This window comes from Oncorhynchus tshawytscha, linkage group LG10 (genome assembly GCF_018296145.1).
Source record: "Oncorhynchus tshawytscha isolate Ot180627B linkage group LG10, Otsh_v2.0, whole genome shotgun sequence".
Classification (NCBI taxonomy): domain Eukaryota; kingdom Metazoa; phylum Chordata; class Actinopteri; order Salmoniformes; family Salmonidae; genus Oncorhynchus; species Oncorhynchus tshawytscha.
In genome coordinates, this window is record NC_056438.1 from 53,537,359 (window position 1) to 53,554,285 (window position 16,927).

At 43.6% G+C, this 16,927-nt stretch overlaps 1 protein-coding gene across 1 annotated transcript; it reads left to right on the top strand.

The window, feature by feature from the left end:
- The first annotated feature begins 4,653 nt into the window (after positions 1-4,653).
- Positions 4,654-12,083, top strand: LOC112260435 (deubiquitinating protein VCPIP1). Its single transcript, XM_024435542.2, has 3 exons — positions 4,654-7,468; positions 8,457-8,543; positions 8,690-12,083. Exons 1-3 carry the CDS (start codon positions 4,819-4,821, stop codon positions 9,511-9,513), a joined length of 3,561 nt encoding a protein of 1,186 aa, XP_024291310.1. The 5' UTR covers positions 4,654-4,818; the 3' UTR covers positions 9,514-12,083.
- Positions 12,084-16,927: the final 4,844 nt, after the last annotated feature.

Here is a 16,927-nt window from a genome sequence, read left to right on the forward strand (position 1 = left end):
AGTATAAAAATACCTGTATGCCTATGGATGTGTAGCTAGCTATCTAGCCGATCTGTGTATGGACACAAACGTTTGGTATACAATATTAGTTCAGAACCTAGCCATGAACCTCAGCTATCATAGCCAGTTGTGTCAACTTCAAAACAGTCTGAATGACATTGATGAAGCCTATGGATTGAGTAGAATATAATATAACTTTGTGCCAAGGATGCAAGTCGTATACACGTAGTTATTACCATGCATGAGATCCCACATCGTAGCCTGTACATTTAATATATTCACTGAAAATGTACTCTACCTTGGCAAATAAAGGTGCAGTTCAGGTATGAATATCTGATTAGTTTTGTCATATCCAATACCAGGAGTATCAAATTCCAGTCTTTGAATGATTACAATTATACACTTCAACAGTGTTGAAATCTTGGTCCTTGGTTCATCTCAATATCTAATGCCCTTCATCTGTATTGATCTGATAAACACAGGATAGGTGTAGTATTTCATCAAATGAGAGACTACATTTCAACCAGTAGAGAATGTGAAACACTTTATTGATAGTTTATTATCCAAGTGTTATAAATACATGCATTATAAATATTATAATTGTAATATTATAAATACAAGTTCAATCTGTACTTCACTGCACATCTGTTGTGCATTATAAAAACAGGAAGAGTTGGTGGCGAGAGAGGTGTAAAAGACAGAAAGGGAAAGAGGTAAGAACATAGGAGCAGGGAAGGCAGCATATGATTACTGAATCACAGTGCAACCCAAATATTCTCTCAGTTTATCACAATTACATAATAGTGTTTCATCAGCCCGAAGGTTATCTTAAAAGCGGGTGAGGGCGATGATGGGACTGGGGGGTTGGCATCCTCTTTCACATCAAAACATATCTGCAGACAAGAGACAGATGGAGAGAGATAGCATGTTTAAGCCTGGTTTTATTTTTTATTATTACATTGTTAGTCATCATAATAATCATGAGGTGAAATGCAAAACTGACCTTGGATCAGGGGGGGATGAAATGAAGAAGAGAGACTTATTGAGAAAATAAGGTAGTTAAAGACACAGTGTACAACAGGAATCTGTGTGTGCACAAAAATGTGCACCCCTTTAAGTCCCCAGGACCAGGACTGAGAACCACTGCTCTTCATTGGGACCTCTTAATATGTAGACAGGCTTTCATACTGTAACTCTCTTTATCTGAGGACAGAAAAACTCACAAGAAACAGACTTTATTATAGTCAAATTACACCGCACTGAATATTGTTACTATTATCTCCATCCTCACTTCTAGGGAAAGGAACTACACAAAACTACCTGCCCTATCCAGAATAGCCTATTCTCTCACCTTGACAGTTGGGGCTGCTATCCTTTTACCCTTCTCCATGGCGTTAGCTGCCTACCTACGAATGCATTTGGAGTTTTTTTTTTACAGTGTACACTGTAGCTAGTTAGCTAATAATACATATATATTTTTAAACATTTTCGAAATATATATTTTTTAAATGAATAAGGTTATCCCAGCCATGTGGACAATTGGAAACAGGGCAGCAAATTTTGTTTGTCACCAGAGCGTTTTAGAGGATATTACTATTGAACTATGTACCCATTTAATAACAAGACCTTCAAACAAACTTGCTATGCTGAATTCTTAACGAACAATCGAGAAGGCTGCCATATGCTGCCAGCACGTCCGCAAGCGAGTTACAATGGGCGGCCTAAACATCACTCGCCAATTTACCACTATCTAGTGTACATGCACCTCGATGTCCGCGTCCCTGTGAAAATCGAATTAGCATAATGCAAAATCCACATCAAAATCCGTCCATTTAAAGTAGAGATCTGTTATCCTCCACCTATGTCATATCTGCGGTGAAAGTTGACAGCGGTAAAGCGGTTTTTGTCAGGCCATGAGACATCCCGAAAATCGGTCTTCTAACAAAATCGTATGTAGCGTCCAAACGGTTTGGCCTACAAACTATTATGGAAAGAATAACTTACGTTAGATATTTCTGGGGGGGACTAGCTGTTGTTCCATGTGGTGAACCTATTATTCAATGCGTTTGTATGGGCTAATAGCAGTAAAGCCAAATAAAATATATATTGACATTGATTACAACAAAATGTTTCTCGAATTTGGGAAGACTTACAATGTAGTTAGCTAGTGGCTAATACTAGCTAATGTTGCCAACATATAATGACTCCTTATATGTTGCTGTCTCCTCATGCATGTACCGTTAATCTTTTGACACAGGAACGTTAGAGATTCGTTAGCACACACTTGTATTGCACATACTCTGTTCTAGAAGTGTATAAATGTAAAACATATCCAGGTAAATAAATAAATTAGGTTGATTTGTGCAAAACCAAAACGCATCATGGTACTTGTAGTAAATTTTAAGCCAAATAAACAACTAATTTATCCAAATCTGACTGTAATAGGCATAGTTACTTGACACAATAAGATAATAAATCTAGCTTAGTATTGATTAAATTATTATATGTGTCCTGGTTTGGACTCATATCAAAAGATAAACGCAACTAGCACAGTTTAGAAAACTATATGTACCACAACCCATGGAAAACTACGTTTCGCCACAGACGCTCAACAGAGACAGGGCAGCAGCATTGAGACTTCAGGTTTTCAGATTTTACCTTCAAATTAAAAGTCTGCCTTTAAACGCTATGTGTATGATACAAAATCAATCATTTTTGCAGCTTTTCAAGGTGCATAATGTTAAGATGATGCGACATTTTTTTTTACTACATGGTGGGAAAAGCTCAAGACTATTACTACTTTGTATAAGATAAAGAATTTTATAAGGTGGGGCACATTGAGAAATGGTTGGAGATTAAGTAAATTAATGTAAAGAACATATTAGCCTACTGGTAAAACATATATATACAATGACAAGCTAAGAAAATAACTCGTTATTTTGATTGTATGAATCTTGTTAATTTACTGGTGTTATTGTTCAAGGATGCAATTTTGAGATGTAATGTTTAAGAAAGGTCTTACTGTATTTTTTGTTGTATTGCAAAAATAAATTGCACTGTACAGGAAAACAATGGATTGTATGTCCATAAAACCATCTTCCAGCATACTCACCAGAGTCCCTATTATACAAAAAAGGTCAGTTTGATTTTTTAAAATCTAGGTCATATCCAGTGTTGCTGGACTTTTACTGCGGTCAAACAGCTTAAAATGGAGCCACTGGACACTATAGGGTACAAATATAACACTGTACAGGCAAAACGATCAATTGTGTGTCTATAAAACCAGGATCCAGTCTACTCACTACAGTCCTTAGAATACAAATCAGGTGAGTTTGAACAAGGTCAGGAAGTGTTGCTGGACTTTTACTGTGGTCAAACAGCTTAAAATGGAGCCACTGGACACTACGGTACAAATATAACACTGTACAGGCAAAACAATTGATTGTGTGTCCAGAAAACCAGGGTCCAGTCTATTCACTAGAATCTACCTTTTCCTAGTGAGCACAGAGCTATTTTATGAGGCAATTATATGTCACACAACCACAGAAACCTGAACTCACAAGTCCAAGATGAAAACATTTTGCTGAATTGTGATCAGGGTAGGTTGAAGAAAAGCGCGGTTAAACTCTGTGATAACCGTTGATAGGCTATAGCCATAATTTGGGTGATACTTATAGCAGCAGGATCTTACTAGGATACAGCCTCAAAAAATAAATGGTATTTGTCTAGCCAAAATGCTTGAAATGCTCCTCAAAGACAGATATAATAATTATCGTATAAAAGGTGAGAGAAAGCGATGTGAGTTATGAGTTTGATAGATGAATGAAAAGTGACGATCCATTCAGAACAGCCTTACTGATGGAAGTTTTGTAATTCAGTTATAATGTTGGTAATTTACAGGTAACACCCCATCTACTGGCCACATTGTTAACATTGTTTCTTTTCTTTTAAGCAATTCTTTTCTTTCCTAATCACCTGGTAAACAGTTGGAATTTGGCACACACATTATAGGGAAAGCCAAGAGTGTAAGTCTGGTACGGAATGGCGTTTATTTCACATTGGAAGCAAACAAAGAGAAAGCTATATTAGTTGATCTATAGTTTCATCATTTAGATATAGTCCTGAATTCGTCAGTCAGCAGAGAGTTAAAGTGACAGTACAACAGTGTGGAAGTATGATTTAGACTCAACATGAGTTCATCGACCTCATAGCCTCAGAGAAGGTGCTGATCAAATCAAATCAAATGTGACCAAGTCTTGCTGTCCTGGGTCTCATCCGTTTACTTGAAGGAAGAGGCTTGAGGAGGCGATTGGCTGTTTTGTGTTCTACGCACTCTCGTGAGTATACTGGAGTGGGTGGAGTAGAAAGTTTTGCTGGGCATAGACCTCAGTCCCCATGAAATAACACCATCAACAGACCCTACTGGGTAATCCCAACCCCACTTTTACTTCGGCACCTAGAATAGTTTTCTAATGCAAATGTCATTTAATTATGAACATTGACTCATTGTTAATGTTTCGACAATAATTTTTCATTATCATGAATAAATTAAACATTTCTACTATTATGTGGGGACCTTTTATTTTGAAAATTGCTGAAATTACATGACCCGGAAGTACCCTTTTTAATGTTGCTGACGAAACGCTAGTCGCTCGTTCATGGAGAGAAAAAACAATCGCTTCCGTGTTGTTATCGGTTGTTATTCTGGCAAATACTAGCTTAGTACTTGAGTCAAAGCGGGATTGCTAGGCAGTTATTTGGTGGTTAAACCATTATGGTCTTGTAGGATCAATACATAGTATAGTTTTATTCGCCAGAATGTCGTTGCTACAGGGCTCCAAGAAAAAGGACAAGCGTATTTTGTCCGGTACCTGCCCAGACCCGAAATGCCAGGCGAGGCTATTCTTCCCTGCTTACGGTTCGATTAGCATTGAATGCACAGAGTGTGGCCAACGCCACGAACAGAATAATCTTTTAAATGTGGAAGAAGTAACTGATCCAGACGTTGTGCTTCACAATTTGTTAAGAAATGCCTTACTCGGTGTCACTGGTGCACCGAAAAAGGGAACAGAGCTGGTGAAAGTGATGGGGCTTTCCAACTACCATTGCAAGCTCCTTTCTCCTATTCTCACAAGGTATGGAATGGATAAGCAGACGGGAAAAGCGAAACTGCTGCGGGAAATGAATCAAGGAGAAATGTTCGACTGTTCACTTCTAGGAGACAGGGCGTTTCTAATTGAACAGGAGCATGTATCTACGGTTGGCTATGGCAAGGACCGATCCGGGAGCCTGATATACCTTCACGACACTTTGGAGGAGATGAAGAAAGCAAACAGCAACAAAGAATGCCTCATTCCTGTTCATGTGGATGGAGATGGACATTGTCTTGTTCATGCTGTGTCCAGGGCCCTGGTAGGCAGAGAACTGTTCTGGCATGCCTTGAGAGAGAATTTGAAACAACATTTCAAACAAAACTTGGATCGCTACAAGGCACTCTTTCAGGATTTTATTGATGCAGCCGAATGGGAGGACATCATCAATGAATGTGACCCCCTGTTTATCCCACCGGAGGGTGTGCCACTGGGACTTCGGAACATTCACATATTCGGCTTGGCCAATGTGTTGCACCGCCCCATAATCTTGTTAGATTCACTGAGTGGAATGAGGAGCTCTGGGGATTACTCTGCAAGTTTTCTCCCTGGGCTTGTGCCGGAAGAGCAGTGCAAAGGAAAAGACGGGAAGTTTAACAAGCCTATATGCATCGCCTGGAGTAGCTCAGGGCGTAACCACTACATCCCCCTCGTCGGGATAAAGAACACCCTTCTCCCCAAGCTGCCACCGAGGCTTCTCCCCAAGGCATGGGGAGTGCCACAGGAGCTCATCAAGAAGTATATAAAGCTGGAACAAGATGGGAGCTGTGTCATCGGGGGAGACAGGAGCTTACAAGACAAGTATGTGATGAGACTGGTCAATGCCATGGAGGAGATCTTCATGGAGAAGCATGGAATCCACCCCTCCCTGGTGGCAGATGTGCATCAGTACGTTTACAGACGGACCGGTGTGATCGGCGTCCAACCCGAAGAGGTGACGGAGGCTGCCAGGAAATCAGTCATGGAAAACCGGCTACATCGCTGTCTGATCTGCAATGCACTCTCTGAGCTTCATGTTCTACCTGAGTGGCTGGCTCCAGGTGGTAAGCTTTACAACCTGGCTAAATCCACCCACGGGAAGCTCAGACCTGACAAGAACTACAGCTTCCCGCTGAACAAGGTTGTCTGCTGTTACGACCCTGAGAGGGACATCCTCATTCCTGACTACAAGCTGAGCTCTTTGAACACATGCAACTGGTGCCACGGCACCTCCGTGCGCCACATCCATGGCAACGGCTCTGTGGTGTATCTGGATGGAGACAGAACCAACACCCGTTCCCAGGGGGGCAAATGTGGCTGCGGCTTTAAGCACTACTGGGAGGGAAAGGAATACGACAATCTGCCAGAGGCTTTCCCCATCACTCTGGAGTGGGGTGGGCGGGTTGTGCGGGAGACTGTGTACTGGTTCCAGTATGAGGTTAATGTGGACCTGAACAGCAACGTGTATGATGTCGCCATGAAACTGGTCACCAAGCATTTCCCTGGGGAGTTTGGCAGTGAGCTCCTAGTGCAGAAAGTGGTGAACACCATTTTACATCACACTGCCAAGAAGAACCCAGACGAGTATAACCCAGTCTCCATTGACGGGGCGCATGCTCAGAGGCTCACAGACGTGGTGGAAACCCAGCAGGCTGTTGACAAACAGCCACCGACTAAGATCATACTAACTGGGCAGAAATCAAAGACCATTCACAAAGAGGAGCTTACAGTGAGTAAGGCAGAGCGGAGCCTTCAGCAGAGCATCAGCGAGCAGGCCCTAGTGACCCAGAAGAGGAGGACGGATCGACTGAAGCAGGAGCAGAAGGGACAGGGCAGGCCACCCTCCCCAAGTGCTGCTCAGGAACATTCCTCCTCCCCAGCCACACCCACCAAATCCTCCTTCTCCCCCACTTCCAGCAAGGAGAAGAAGATCCGTGTCACCACTAGCGATGGGCGGCAGGCCATGCTCACTCTACAGGCTCAGACCACCTTCTCTGAGCTCCAGAGGAGCATTGCTAATGAGTTCACCATGCCTCCAGCCCAGCAATGTATCCGACATGGATTCCCACCCAAAGAACTTTTCCCTCCCAAGGATGGAGCAGAGAATGAACCGGTGGCTCTCCAACACGGGGACAGGGTGACTGTGGAGATCCTGAGAGGTCCAGAGGACCGCAAGGCATCCGCCCCAAGTGCTTCCAGTTCCCATTCAACCCTGCATTCCCTCCTCTCTGTGAAGAGTGATGATCCAGTGACTTCCAGCAGAATGAATACTAGCAGAGAGCTGCAGGACAACATTGACCTTGAGATGTCCTCCCTCTGTCTCCTAGCAACCTTAATGGGTAAGAAAAGGGAAGGGTGCGGAAAGGCTTTAGTATTCAAGTCAATAGTTAGGCTGTCATTATTTACTGCTACAAAAGAAAGACACGATCTCGCAACCCGTAAGTGACAGAGGAGTTAAGCAGAACACTGCTGTGATGTCATTACAAAAAGTCAAAAATGACTTCTGGTAGATGGAGAACTTGTTTGTTGATTCATCTTTTTAGACTAGGCCAATAGTTCCAGGCAATTAGTTATCTAGTCTTAGAAGCGTCATGCCTTAGATCATCCCTTCAGTAAATATAAGGCCAGCAACTGAATGTGATAGGAGTGAGAGGGTAGTATATAGGTGGCACAGACAGTAGCTTTACACAGCATAAGGGCATGCTGTTCTTGGATTGGTTACAAGAAGCAGGATGAATGACAAAGTGGCCTAATAGAGGTATTGAGTGACTGGGTGGGCTTGTCATGGATGGATCAAGGCTCAATCTTTGTGGATAATGACTTTTTTTCCAGTTGAAATTATAATTTAAATCTACTCCAAGTGCTTTCTGTGTAGCCTACATCACCAACATGGCATTCGGTATTCATTGAAACACATGCAGCCTCAGGCAGAGAGAAGTTGCTAGATTTGATATCCACCCCGCCCTACCCATTTTTTTTGTGATCAAGGGGAAAAATCGCTAGTTTATTTGCGCTAATTGGCTGTACCTTCACCTAAACTCCAGTATTTCCTTCATAGCTTGTTCTCCATCTTCTTTTTAAATTGGGAGACAATTTGTTTTCAGCCTTATTTCCATTACCAAAACTCGTTTTCCTCATGTCTGTCTCTTGTCGAATCTCAATACATAAGAATCGTAATATATATCGTATCGGCAATTCACAGCCCTACTTTTTTTACTACAGAATTAGAATTTTGATGAAAAGCACACATTTCTCTGAGGAATTTAATTGTATTCATTTATTTTAATGTTTCACATGCTAATTGCAGTATGTTTTATTCATATTCAGGAGAAGATGTCTGGTCATATGCCAAAAAACTGCCTCACTTATTCCACCAAGGTGGAGTTTTCTACAACATTGTGAAGAAAGATATGGGTATGTAGTCATGTTTTCTGTTATAGGCTTTATCCTCTTAGCAATTTGTGTAACTTAAATGACAGCTACGGTATATTCAACTTTGTATCTAATATGTACTGATCTGTGTTTATGACCATATATTATGGCTCTTGTCTCATCTGCAGGCCTGATGGATGGCAAGCACTGCACCCTCCCACACCTGACTGGAAAGACGTTTGTTTACAACGCAGCAGAGGAGCGTCTGGAGCTGTGTGTGGATGCAGCGGGACACTTTCCCGTGGGCCCTGACGTGGAGGACCTCGTCAAGGAGGCCCTGGTGCAGCTCCGCTCTGAAGCTGCCTCCAGGAGTCGCGAGGGAAGCCCCTCTCACAGCCTGCTGAGGCTCGGGAGTGGAGGTGTGGTGCGTAAGAAGGAGCAGCTCCAAAGTGTCAACGCCTTCCAGGGTAAGGGCCACTCCCTGGGCAGCGCCCCAGGTGGCTCTCCCCCTGAACACAAGCCCATCACCAGGCAGCACAGCAGCGGGGTGGACCTGAGCGCCAGCGCCTCCAAGGGACCTGACCTGTCTGACATCTCAGAGGACGCGACCAAGGAGTTGGTGCGCATGGCTCCCGGTTTTGTCACCATGAAAGACAGCCGACACCTGGACCCTAGTATGATCGAAGAACAGAGGAAAAAACTACAGGAGATGGTCTCATCCATCCAGGCCTCCATGGACAGGCACCTGAGGGAGCAGAGCAATGCAGGGGCAGGCATTGGGGGCCCTGCAGAGAGGACAAGTGGGGCTAAGATGAGTGCTTCCCAATCTGCCCCAGGGGCAGGCGTAAAGGAGGCCTCTTCTATGGATGTATCTACTGCTGGTGCTCATGGCACATCAGTGGAGGCAGGGAACAAGCCTGATGGAAAGGATGCAGGGTCAGAGGAGCTGGAGGAAATGGATAGCCAGGATGCAGAGCATACCAACGCCCTGGAGCCAATGGATCATTCCTGATGGGAAAAGGGCCTGGTCCTATACTTTTCTCAGTCATGATCATTCACCCCTCTATCTGGTTGGCATTAGTGTGGGAATGCTTCAGGTTGTATCCAAGCTTTGGTATTCATTGTGTTTTGTTGTCTTTTACTGCATGATTGACAAGAGGTTGACTGTTTCTGCCTCTGGTGACAGTCTAATGCTATTATACAGAAACATACACCGAGACCCAAGGAGCAACGCTGCTTCCTGTGTGTGAAATACATCCATGTACATGTCCTCCAAGTCTTAAAGGTCCAATGCAGTTGTTTTTATCTGAATATCAAATAATTTCTAGTTAACGATTTCTAGTTAACAATACCTTACTAACCATGTTTCCATTCACAGTTTTTATGTGAGTAAAGTCATACTGCATAAAAAAAAATAATAATAATCACAATCGTTGTGGTGGAAATAGGAGGTTTCCGGTACAATTTTCTAAATGCCACAGATAATTTGTTCTTTTGACATGGTGGGATCTTTTTGTGTCGGTAAAATTAATTATGCCAGAAATGGCGGTGGAAACGCCTTTATTCGTAAATATTGATATAATAACCGTCATATCAAAGTAAATTTGGAGTCATGCGATGACATGGTGTGTGTGGTCCTCGACTTCTCCCACTACAACTCGGGAAATGATGCAGTTTATCAGGCTATGGATGAAATACGTTACGATGAACTTCACAGGGTGGTGAAAGTGCACAGTGATGAGCTTGACCTTCCTTTCCAATAAATGTAGAGGGTCTTATTCTGGTGACATGATGATCGATGCTTGACTGCCGTTTGACAAATAAAAAGATTCTCTCTCTTATTCATAATAAGCACATCATGTAGACTAACCGACACGCAGATCCTACCTGCACTGCATCTGCGAGCTGTTGGCTAGCGCGCACATACCAAGACCAGAGTAGGCACGTTTGCTATTTAAAACAACAGTTAGTTTTGTCACAATCTGTAGAGTTGAAAATGCGATGGAAACACATTGAACGTTTTGAATTTTGATTCGGTACATGAAAACATAAGCAACAAAGTACATGTTGTGTGCACTACATCACTCACTGACCTTTATCCGCAACAAGTCAGTTTGGTGGAAACACCACTGGTGGGAAAATACGCATATTTTCTTTATGCAGATTTTTAGAATATTTTCATGAAAATCTGTCGCCAATTGGATGGAAACCTAGCTACTGTGATTGTTTTCAATTAAAATGGTCAACAAAAAAACAAAAATCGCTTCTTAGGAATTTCTCAAGCAATATTTTTGCAGGGACTGTTGGAGTGGGGAAGGGGAAAACGGAAAACTATCTGTTATTGGCAGAGAGATATGAAACTCTTTCTTATTGGTCTATTAACTAATTTACCACCTGGTGATTTCACCAGGCAGGCCAAAACACCATCCCACCAAATCACTCTGAAGTTTTAGGTGGTCTTTTCAAACAGCTCATACACTAAAGGGGCATTATCATTTTCACAATTTCACAAGATTATTCCAACCTCATAGTGTGGGATTGTATATAAAGCAGAGGAAAATGTTGGACTGCACTGGGCCATTAAGACAAGAGGGAGTTGAAGAGCTTGAGTTAAGATCCTATCCCACAACAGCATTGTAATGACCGCAAACATCCGCTTCAGCAAAGTGCACACTGTAAAGGCACTAGCCCTCAAACATAATAACCTACCATCACATTTATTGCTTTACCAACACATTGCTTTAAAACAACAGTGAAATATTCCAAATTAAGTTTCTTTTCTGGAACGTTGCTCCCTATATGAAGGTTTGCTGTCTTAATTCTTGAAGGAAGGAGATGCGTGCCCTTATGATAAGTAACAAAAATCAACATTTGTTGTTGAAAAACCTTGTGAAAAAGCTTTTTTAGTTTGGATTTGTTTTTGGAAAATTGCATAAGAATTTAAAGATTGTTTAAAATGTCATTTAGATTAATGCCATTTCAAGTGAAGCACTGTTCTGAAAATAACTCAGTTTATTGGTGGAAATTGGTGAATTTATTTTTGCTGGTTTGTAGTGATTGCGGATAATGCCTGTTGATTCTTTTGGGTTCAAGGTTCATGCTACTTACTGGTTTGAAGTTATTTATGCTACTTTTCATATTTCTCATGAAACCCAAATGAGTGGCCCAAGTTAAGTGTGCTGTACAAGTGCTGAACTACTTGATGTGGAACTGTATTCTATTGGAAGGCCCAGCATAACGGCAGGGTAGCCTAGTGGTCAGAGCGTTGGCCTAGTAACCGGAAGGTTGCAAGTTCATACCCCCGAGCTGACAAGGTACAAATCTGTCATTCTGCCCCTGAACAGGCAGTTAACCCACTGTTCCTAGGCCGTCATTGAAAATAAGAATTTGTTCTTAACTGACTTGCCTAGTTAAATAAAGGTAAAATAAAAAATTAAATAAAAATAAATAATGTTGTACACACACCTGGGAGTACTGTATATTCCACTATTCATATGCAATTTCCTCAATCACTTTTTGGTCTTTAGTGAATGATTGAATGCAGTGCATGGTCTTTTTTCAAAATACATCTCTAAATTAAGACTTGATTTGTGAATTTCTTTACCATATACAGTGCCTTCGGAAAGTATTCAGACCCCTTGACTTTTTCCACATTCTAAAATTGATTAGTTTTTTATCTCCTCAATCTACACACAATACCTATAATGACAATGCAAAAACTGGCTTTTAGAAATTTATGAAGATAAAAAAAACGGAAATATCACATTTACATAAGTATTCAGACTTTTACTCAGTCCTTTGTTGAATCACCTTTGGTAGTGATTACAGCCTCGAGTCTTCTTGGGTATGACACTACAAGCTTGCCACATCTGTATTTGGGGAGTTTCTCCCATTCTTCTCTGCAGATCCTCTCAAGCTCTATCAGGTTTGATGGGGAGCGTTGCTGCACAGCTATTTTCAGGTCTCTCCAGAGATGTTCGATCGGGTTCAAGTCCGGGCTCTGGCTGAGCCACTCAAGGACTTTCAGAGACTTGTCCTGAAGCCTCTCCTGTATTGTCTTCACTGTGTGTTTAGGATTGTTGTCTTGTTGGAAGGTCAGTCTGAGGTCCTGAGCGCTCTGGGGCAGGTTTTCATCAAGGATCTCTCTGTACTTTGCTCCGTTCATCTTTGCCTCGATCCTGACTAGTCTCCCAGTCCCTGCCACTGAAAAACATCCACACAGCAAGATGCTGCCACCACCATGCTTCACCGTAGGGATGGTGCCAGGTTTCCTCCAGCCGTGACGCTTTGCATTCAGGTCAAAGAGTTCAATCTTGGTTTCACCAGACCAGAGAATCTTGTTTCTCATGGTCTGAGAGTCTTGAGGTGCCTTTTGGCAAACTCCAAGCGGGCTGTCGTGCCTTTTACTGAAGAGTGGCTTCTGTCTGGCCACTACCATAAAGGCCTAGTTGGTGCAGTGCTGCAGAGATGGTTGTCCTTCTGGAAGGTTCTCCCATCTCCACAGAGGAACTCTAGAGCTCTGTCGGTGACCATCGGGTTCTTGGTCACCTGTCTGACAAAGGCCGTTCTTCCATGGTTGTTCAGTTTGGCTGGGCGGCGAGGTCTAGAAAGAGTCTTGGTGGTTCCAAACCTCTTCCATTTAAGAATGATGGAGGCCACTGTGTTCTTGGGGACTGTAAATGCTGCAGACATTTTTTGGTACCCTTCCCCAGATCTGTTCCTCGACAATTCTGCCTCGGAGCTCTATGGACAATTCCTTCAACCTCATGGCTTGCTTTTTGCTCTGATATGCACAGTCAACTGTGGGACCTTATATAGACAGGGGTGTGCCTTTTCAAATCATGTCCAATCAATTGAATTTACCACAGGTGGACTCAAGTCGTAGAAACAAGGGGCCTTCCAGGTGGTGCAGTGGTCTAAGGCAGTGCTAGCTGTGCCACCACATGGGTTCGAGCCCAGGCTCTGTCACCCATGGGGCGGCGCACAATTGGCCCAGCGTCGTCCGGGTTAGGGATGGTTTGGCTGGCAGGGATATCCTTGTCTTATCGTGCACTAGGAACTCCTGTGGCGGGCACAGTTCACACTGACCAGGTCGTCAGGTGTACGGTGTTTCCTCCGACACATTGGTGCGGCTAGCTTCCGGGTTGGATAGGCATTGTGTCAAGAAGCAGTGCGGCTTGGTTGGGTTGTGTTTCGGGGGACGCATGGCTCTCGACCTTCGCCTCTCCCGAGTCCGTACGGGAGTTGCAGCGATGAGACAAGTTAGGGATGGTTAGGGATGGTTTGGCTGGCAGGGATATCCTTGTCTTATCGCGCACTAGGAACTCCTGTGGCGGGCCGGGCACAGTTCACGCTGACCAGGTCGCCAGGTCTACGGTGTTTCCTCCGACACATTGGTGCGGCTGGCTTCCGGGTTGGATAGGCATTGTGTCAAGAAGCAGTGTGGCTTGGTTGGGTTGTGTTTCGGGGGACGCATGGCTCTCGACCTTCGCCTCTCCCGAGTCCGTACGGGAGTTGCAGCGATGAGACAAGACTGTAACCACTACCAATTGGATACCACAAAATTGGGGGGTAAAAAATTAGAGGATGATCAATGGAAACAGGATGCACCTGAGTTCTATTTTCGAGTCTCATAGCAAAGGGTCTGAATACTTATCCCGATCAAACATACTTCAGTTTTTTATTTTTTTAAATAAATGTGCAAAAAAATGACAAAGTTTTCGCTTTGGGGTATTGTGAAGAAATTGATTTAAACTCAGCAAAAAATAAGTGTTCCTTTTTCAGGACCCTTTCTTTCAAAGATAATTTGTAAAAATCCAAATAACTTCACAGATCTTCATTGTAAATGGTTTAAACACGGTTTCCCATGCTTGTTCAATGACCCATAAACAATTAATGAACATGCTCCTGTGTAACGGTCGTTAAGACACTAACAGCTTAGGCAGTTAAGGTCACAGTTATGAAAACTTAGGACACTAAAGAGGCCTTTCTACTGACTCTGAAAAACCCCAAATGAAAAATGACCAGGGTCCCTGCTCATCTGCGTGAACGTGCCTTAGGCATGCTGCAAGGAGGCATGAGGACTGCAGATGTGGCCAGGACAATGAATTGCAATGTCTGTACTGTAAGACGCCTAAGACAGTGTTAGAGACAGGACAGACAGCTGATCGTCCCTCCATCAGTGCTCAGACTGTCTGCAATAGGCTGAGAGAGGCTGGACTGAGGGCTTGTAGGCCTGTTGTAAGGCAGATCCTCACCAGACATCACCGGCAACAACGTTGCCTATGGGCACAAACCCAACGTCGCTGGACCAGACAGGACTGGCAAAAAGTGATCTTCACTGACATGTCACGGTTTTGTCTCACCAGGGGTGATGGTCGGATTCACGTTTATTCTCGAAGGAATGAGCGTTACACCGAGGCCTGTACTCTGGAGCGGGATCGATTTGGAGGTGGAGGGTCCGTCAAGGTCTGGGGCGGTGTGTCACAGCATCATCGGACTGAGCTTGTTGTCATTGCAGGCAATCTCAACGCTGTGCGTTACAGGGAAGACATCCTCCTCCCTGATGTGGTACCCTTCCTGCAGGCTCATCCTGACATGACCCTCCAGCATGACAATGCCACCAGCCATACTGCTCGTTCTGTGCGTGATTGTCAGTGTTATGCCATGGCCAGCAAAGAGCCCGGATCTCAATCCCATTGAGCACGTCTGGGACCTGTTGAATCGGAGAGTGAGGGCTAGGGCCATTCCCCCCCAGAAATGTCTGGGAACTTGCAGGTGCCTTGGTGGAAGAGTGGGGTAACATCTCACAGCAAGATCTGGCAAATCTGGTGCAGTCCTTGAGGAGGAGATGCCCTGCAGTACTTAATGCAGCTGGTGACCACACCAGATACTGACTGTTACTTTTGATTTTGACCCCCCCCCACCTTTGTTCAGGGACACATTATTCAATTTCTGTTAGTCACATGTCTGTGGAACTCGTTCAGTTTATGTCTCAGTTGAATCTTGTGTTCATACAAATATTTACACATGTTAAGTTTGCTGAAAATAAACGCAGTTGACAGTGAGAGGACATTTCTTTTTTTGCTGAGTTTATTCAATACATTATAGAATAAGGCTGTAATGTAACAAAATGTGAAAAAGTCAAGGGGTCTGAATACTTTCAGAAGGCACTGTACAGTCGTGGCCAAAAGTTTTGAGAATGACACAAATATTAATTCTCACCAAGTCTTCTACCTCAGTGTCTAGATATTTTTGTCAGACGTTACTATGGAATACTGAAGTATAATTGCAAGCATTTCATAAGTGTCAAAGGCTTTTATTGACAATTACATGAAGTTGATGCAAAGAGTCTATTTGTAGTGTTGACCCTTCTTTTTCAAGACCTCTGCAATCCGCCCTGGCATGCTGTCAATTAACTTCTGGGCCACATCCTGACTGATGGCAGCCCATTCTTGCATAATCAATGCTTGGAGTTTGTCAGAATTGGTGGGTTTTTGTTTGTCCACCCACCTCTTGAGGATTGACCACAAGTTCTCAATGGGATTAAGGCCTGGGGAGTTTCCTGGCCATGGACCCAAAATATCGATGTTTTGTTCCCCGAGCCCCTTAGTTATCACTTTTGCCTTATGGCAAGGTGCTCCATCATGCTGGAAAAGGCATTGTTCGTCACCAAACTGTTCCTGAACATTTGGGAGAAGTTGCTCTTGGAGGATGTTTTGGTATCATTCTTTATTCATGGCTGTGTTCTTAGGCAAAATTGAGAGTGAGCCCACTCCCTTGGCTGAGAAGCAACCCCACACATGAATGGTCTCAGGATGCTTTACTGTTGGCATGACACAGAACTGATGGTAGCGCTCACCTTGTCTTCTCCGGACAAGCTTTTTTTCTGGATGCCCCAAACAATCAGAAAGGGGATTCATCAGAGAAAATGACTTTACACCAGTCCTCAGCAGTCCAATCCCTGTACCTTTTGCAGAATATCAGTCCCTGATGTTTTTCCTGGAGAGAAGTGGCTTCTTTGCTGCCCTTCTTGACACCAGGCCTTCCTCCAAAAGGTCTTCGCCTCACTGTGCGTGCAGATGCACTCACACCTGCCTGCTGCCATTCCTGAGCAAACTGTACTGGTGGTGCCCCGATCCCGCAGCTGAATCAACTTTAAGAGACGGTCCTGGCGCTTGCTGGACTTTCTTGGGCGCCCTGAAGCCTTCTTCACAACAATTGAACCACTCTCCTTGAAGTTCTTGATGATCCGATAAATGGTTGATTTAGGTGCAATCTTACTGGCAGCAATATTCTTGCCTGTGAAGCCCTTTTTGTGTAAAGCAATGATGATGGCACGTGTTTCCTTGCAGGTAACCGTGGTTGACAGAGGAAGAACAATGATTCCAAGCACCACCCTCCTTTTGAAGCTTCCAGTCTGTTAT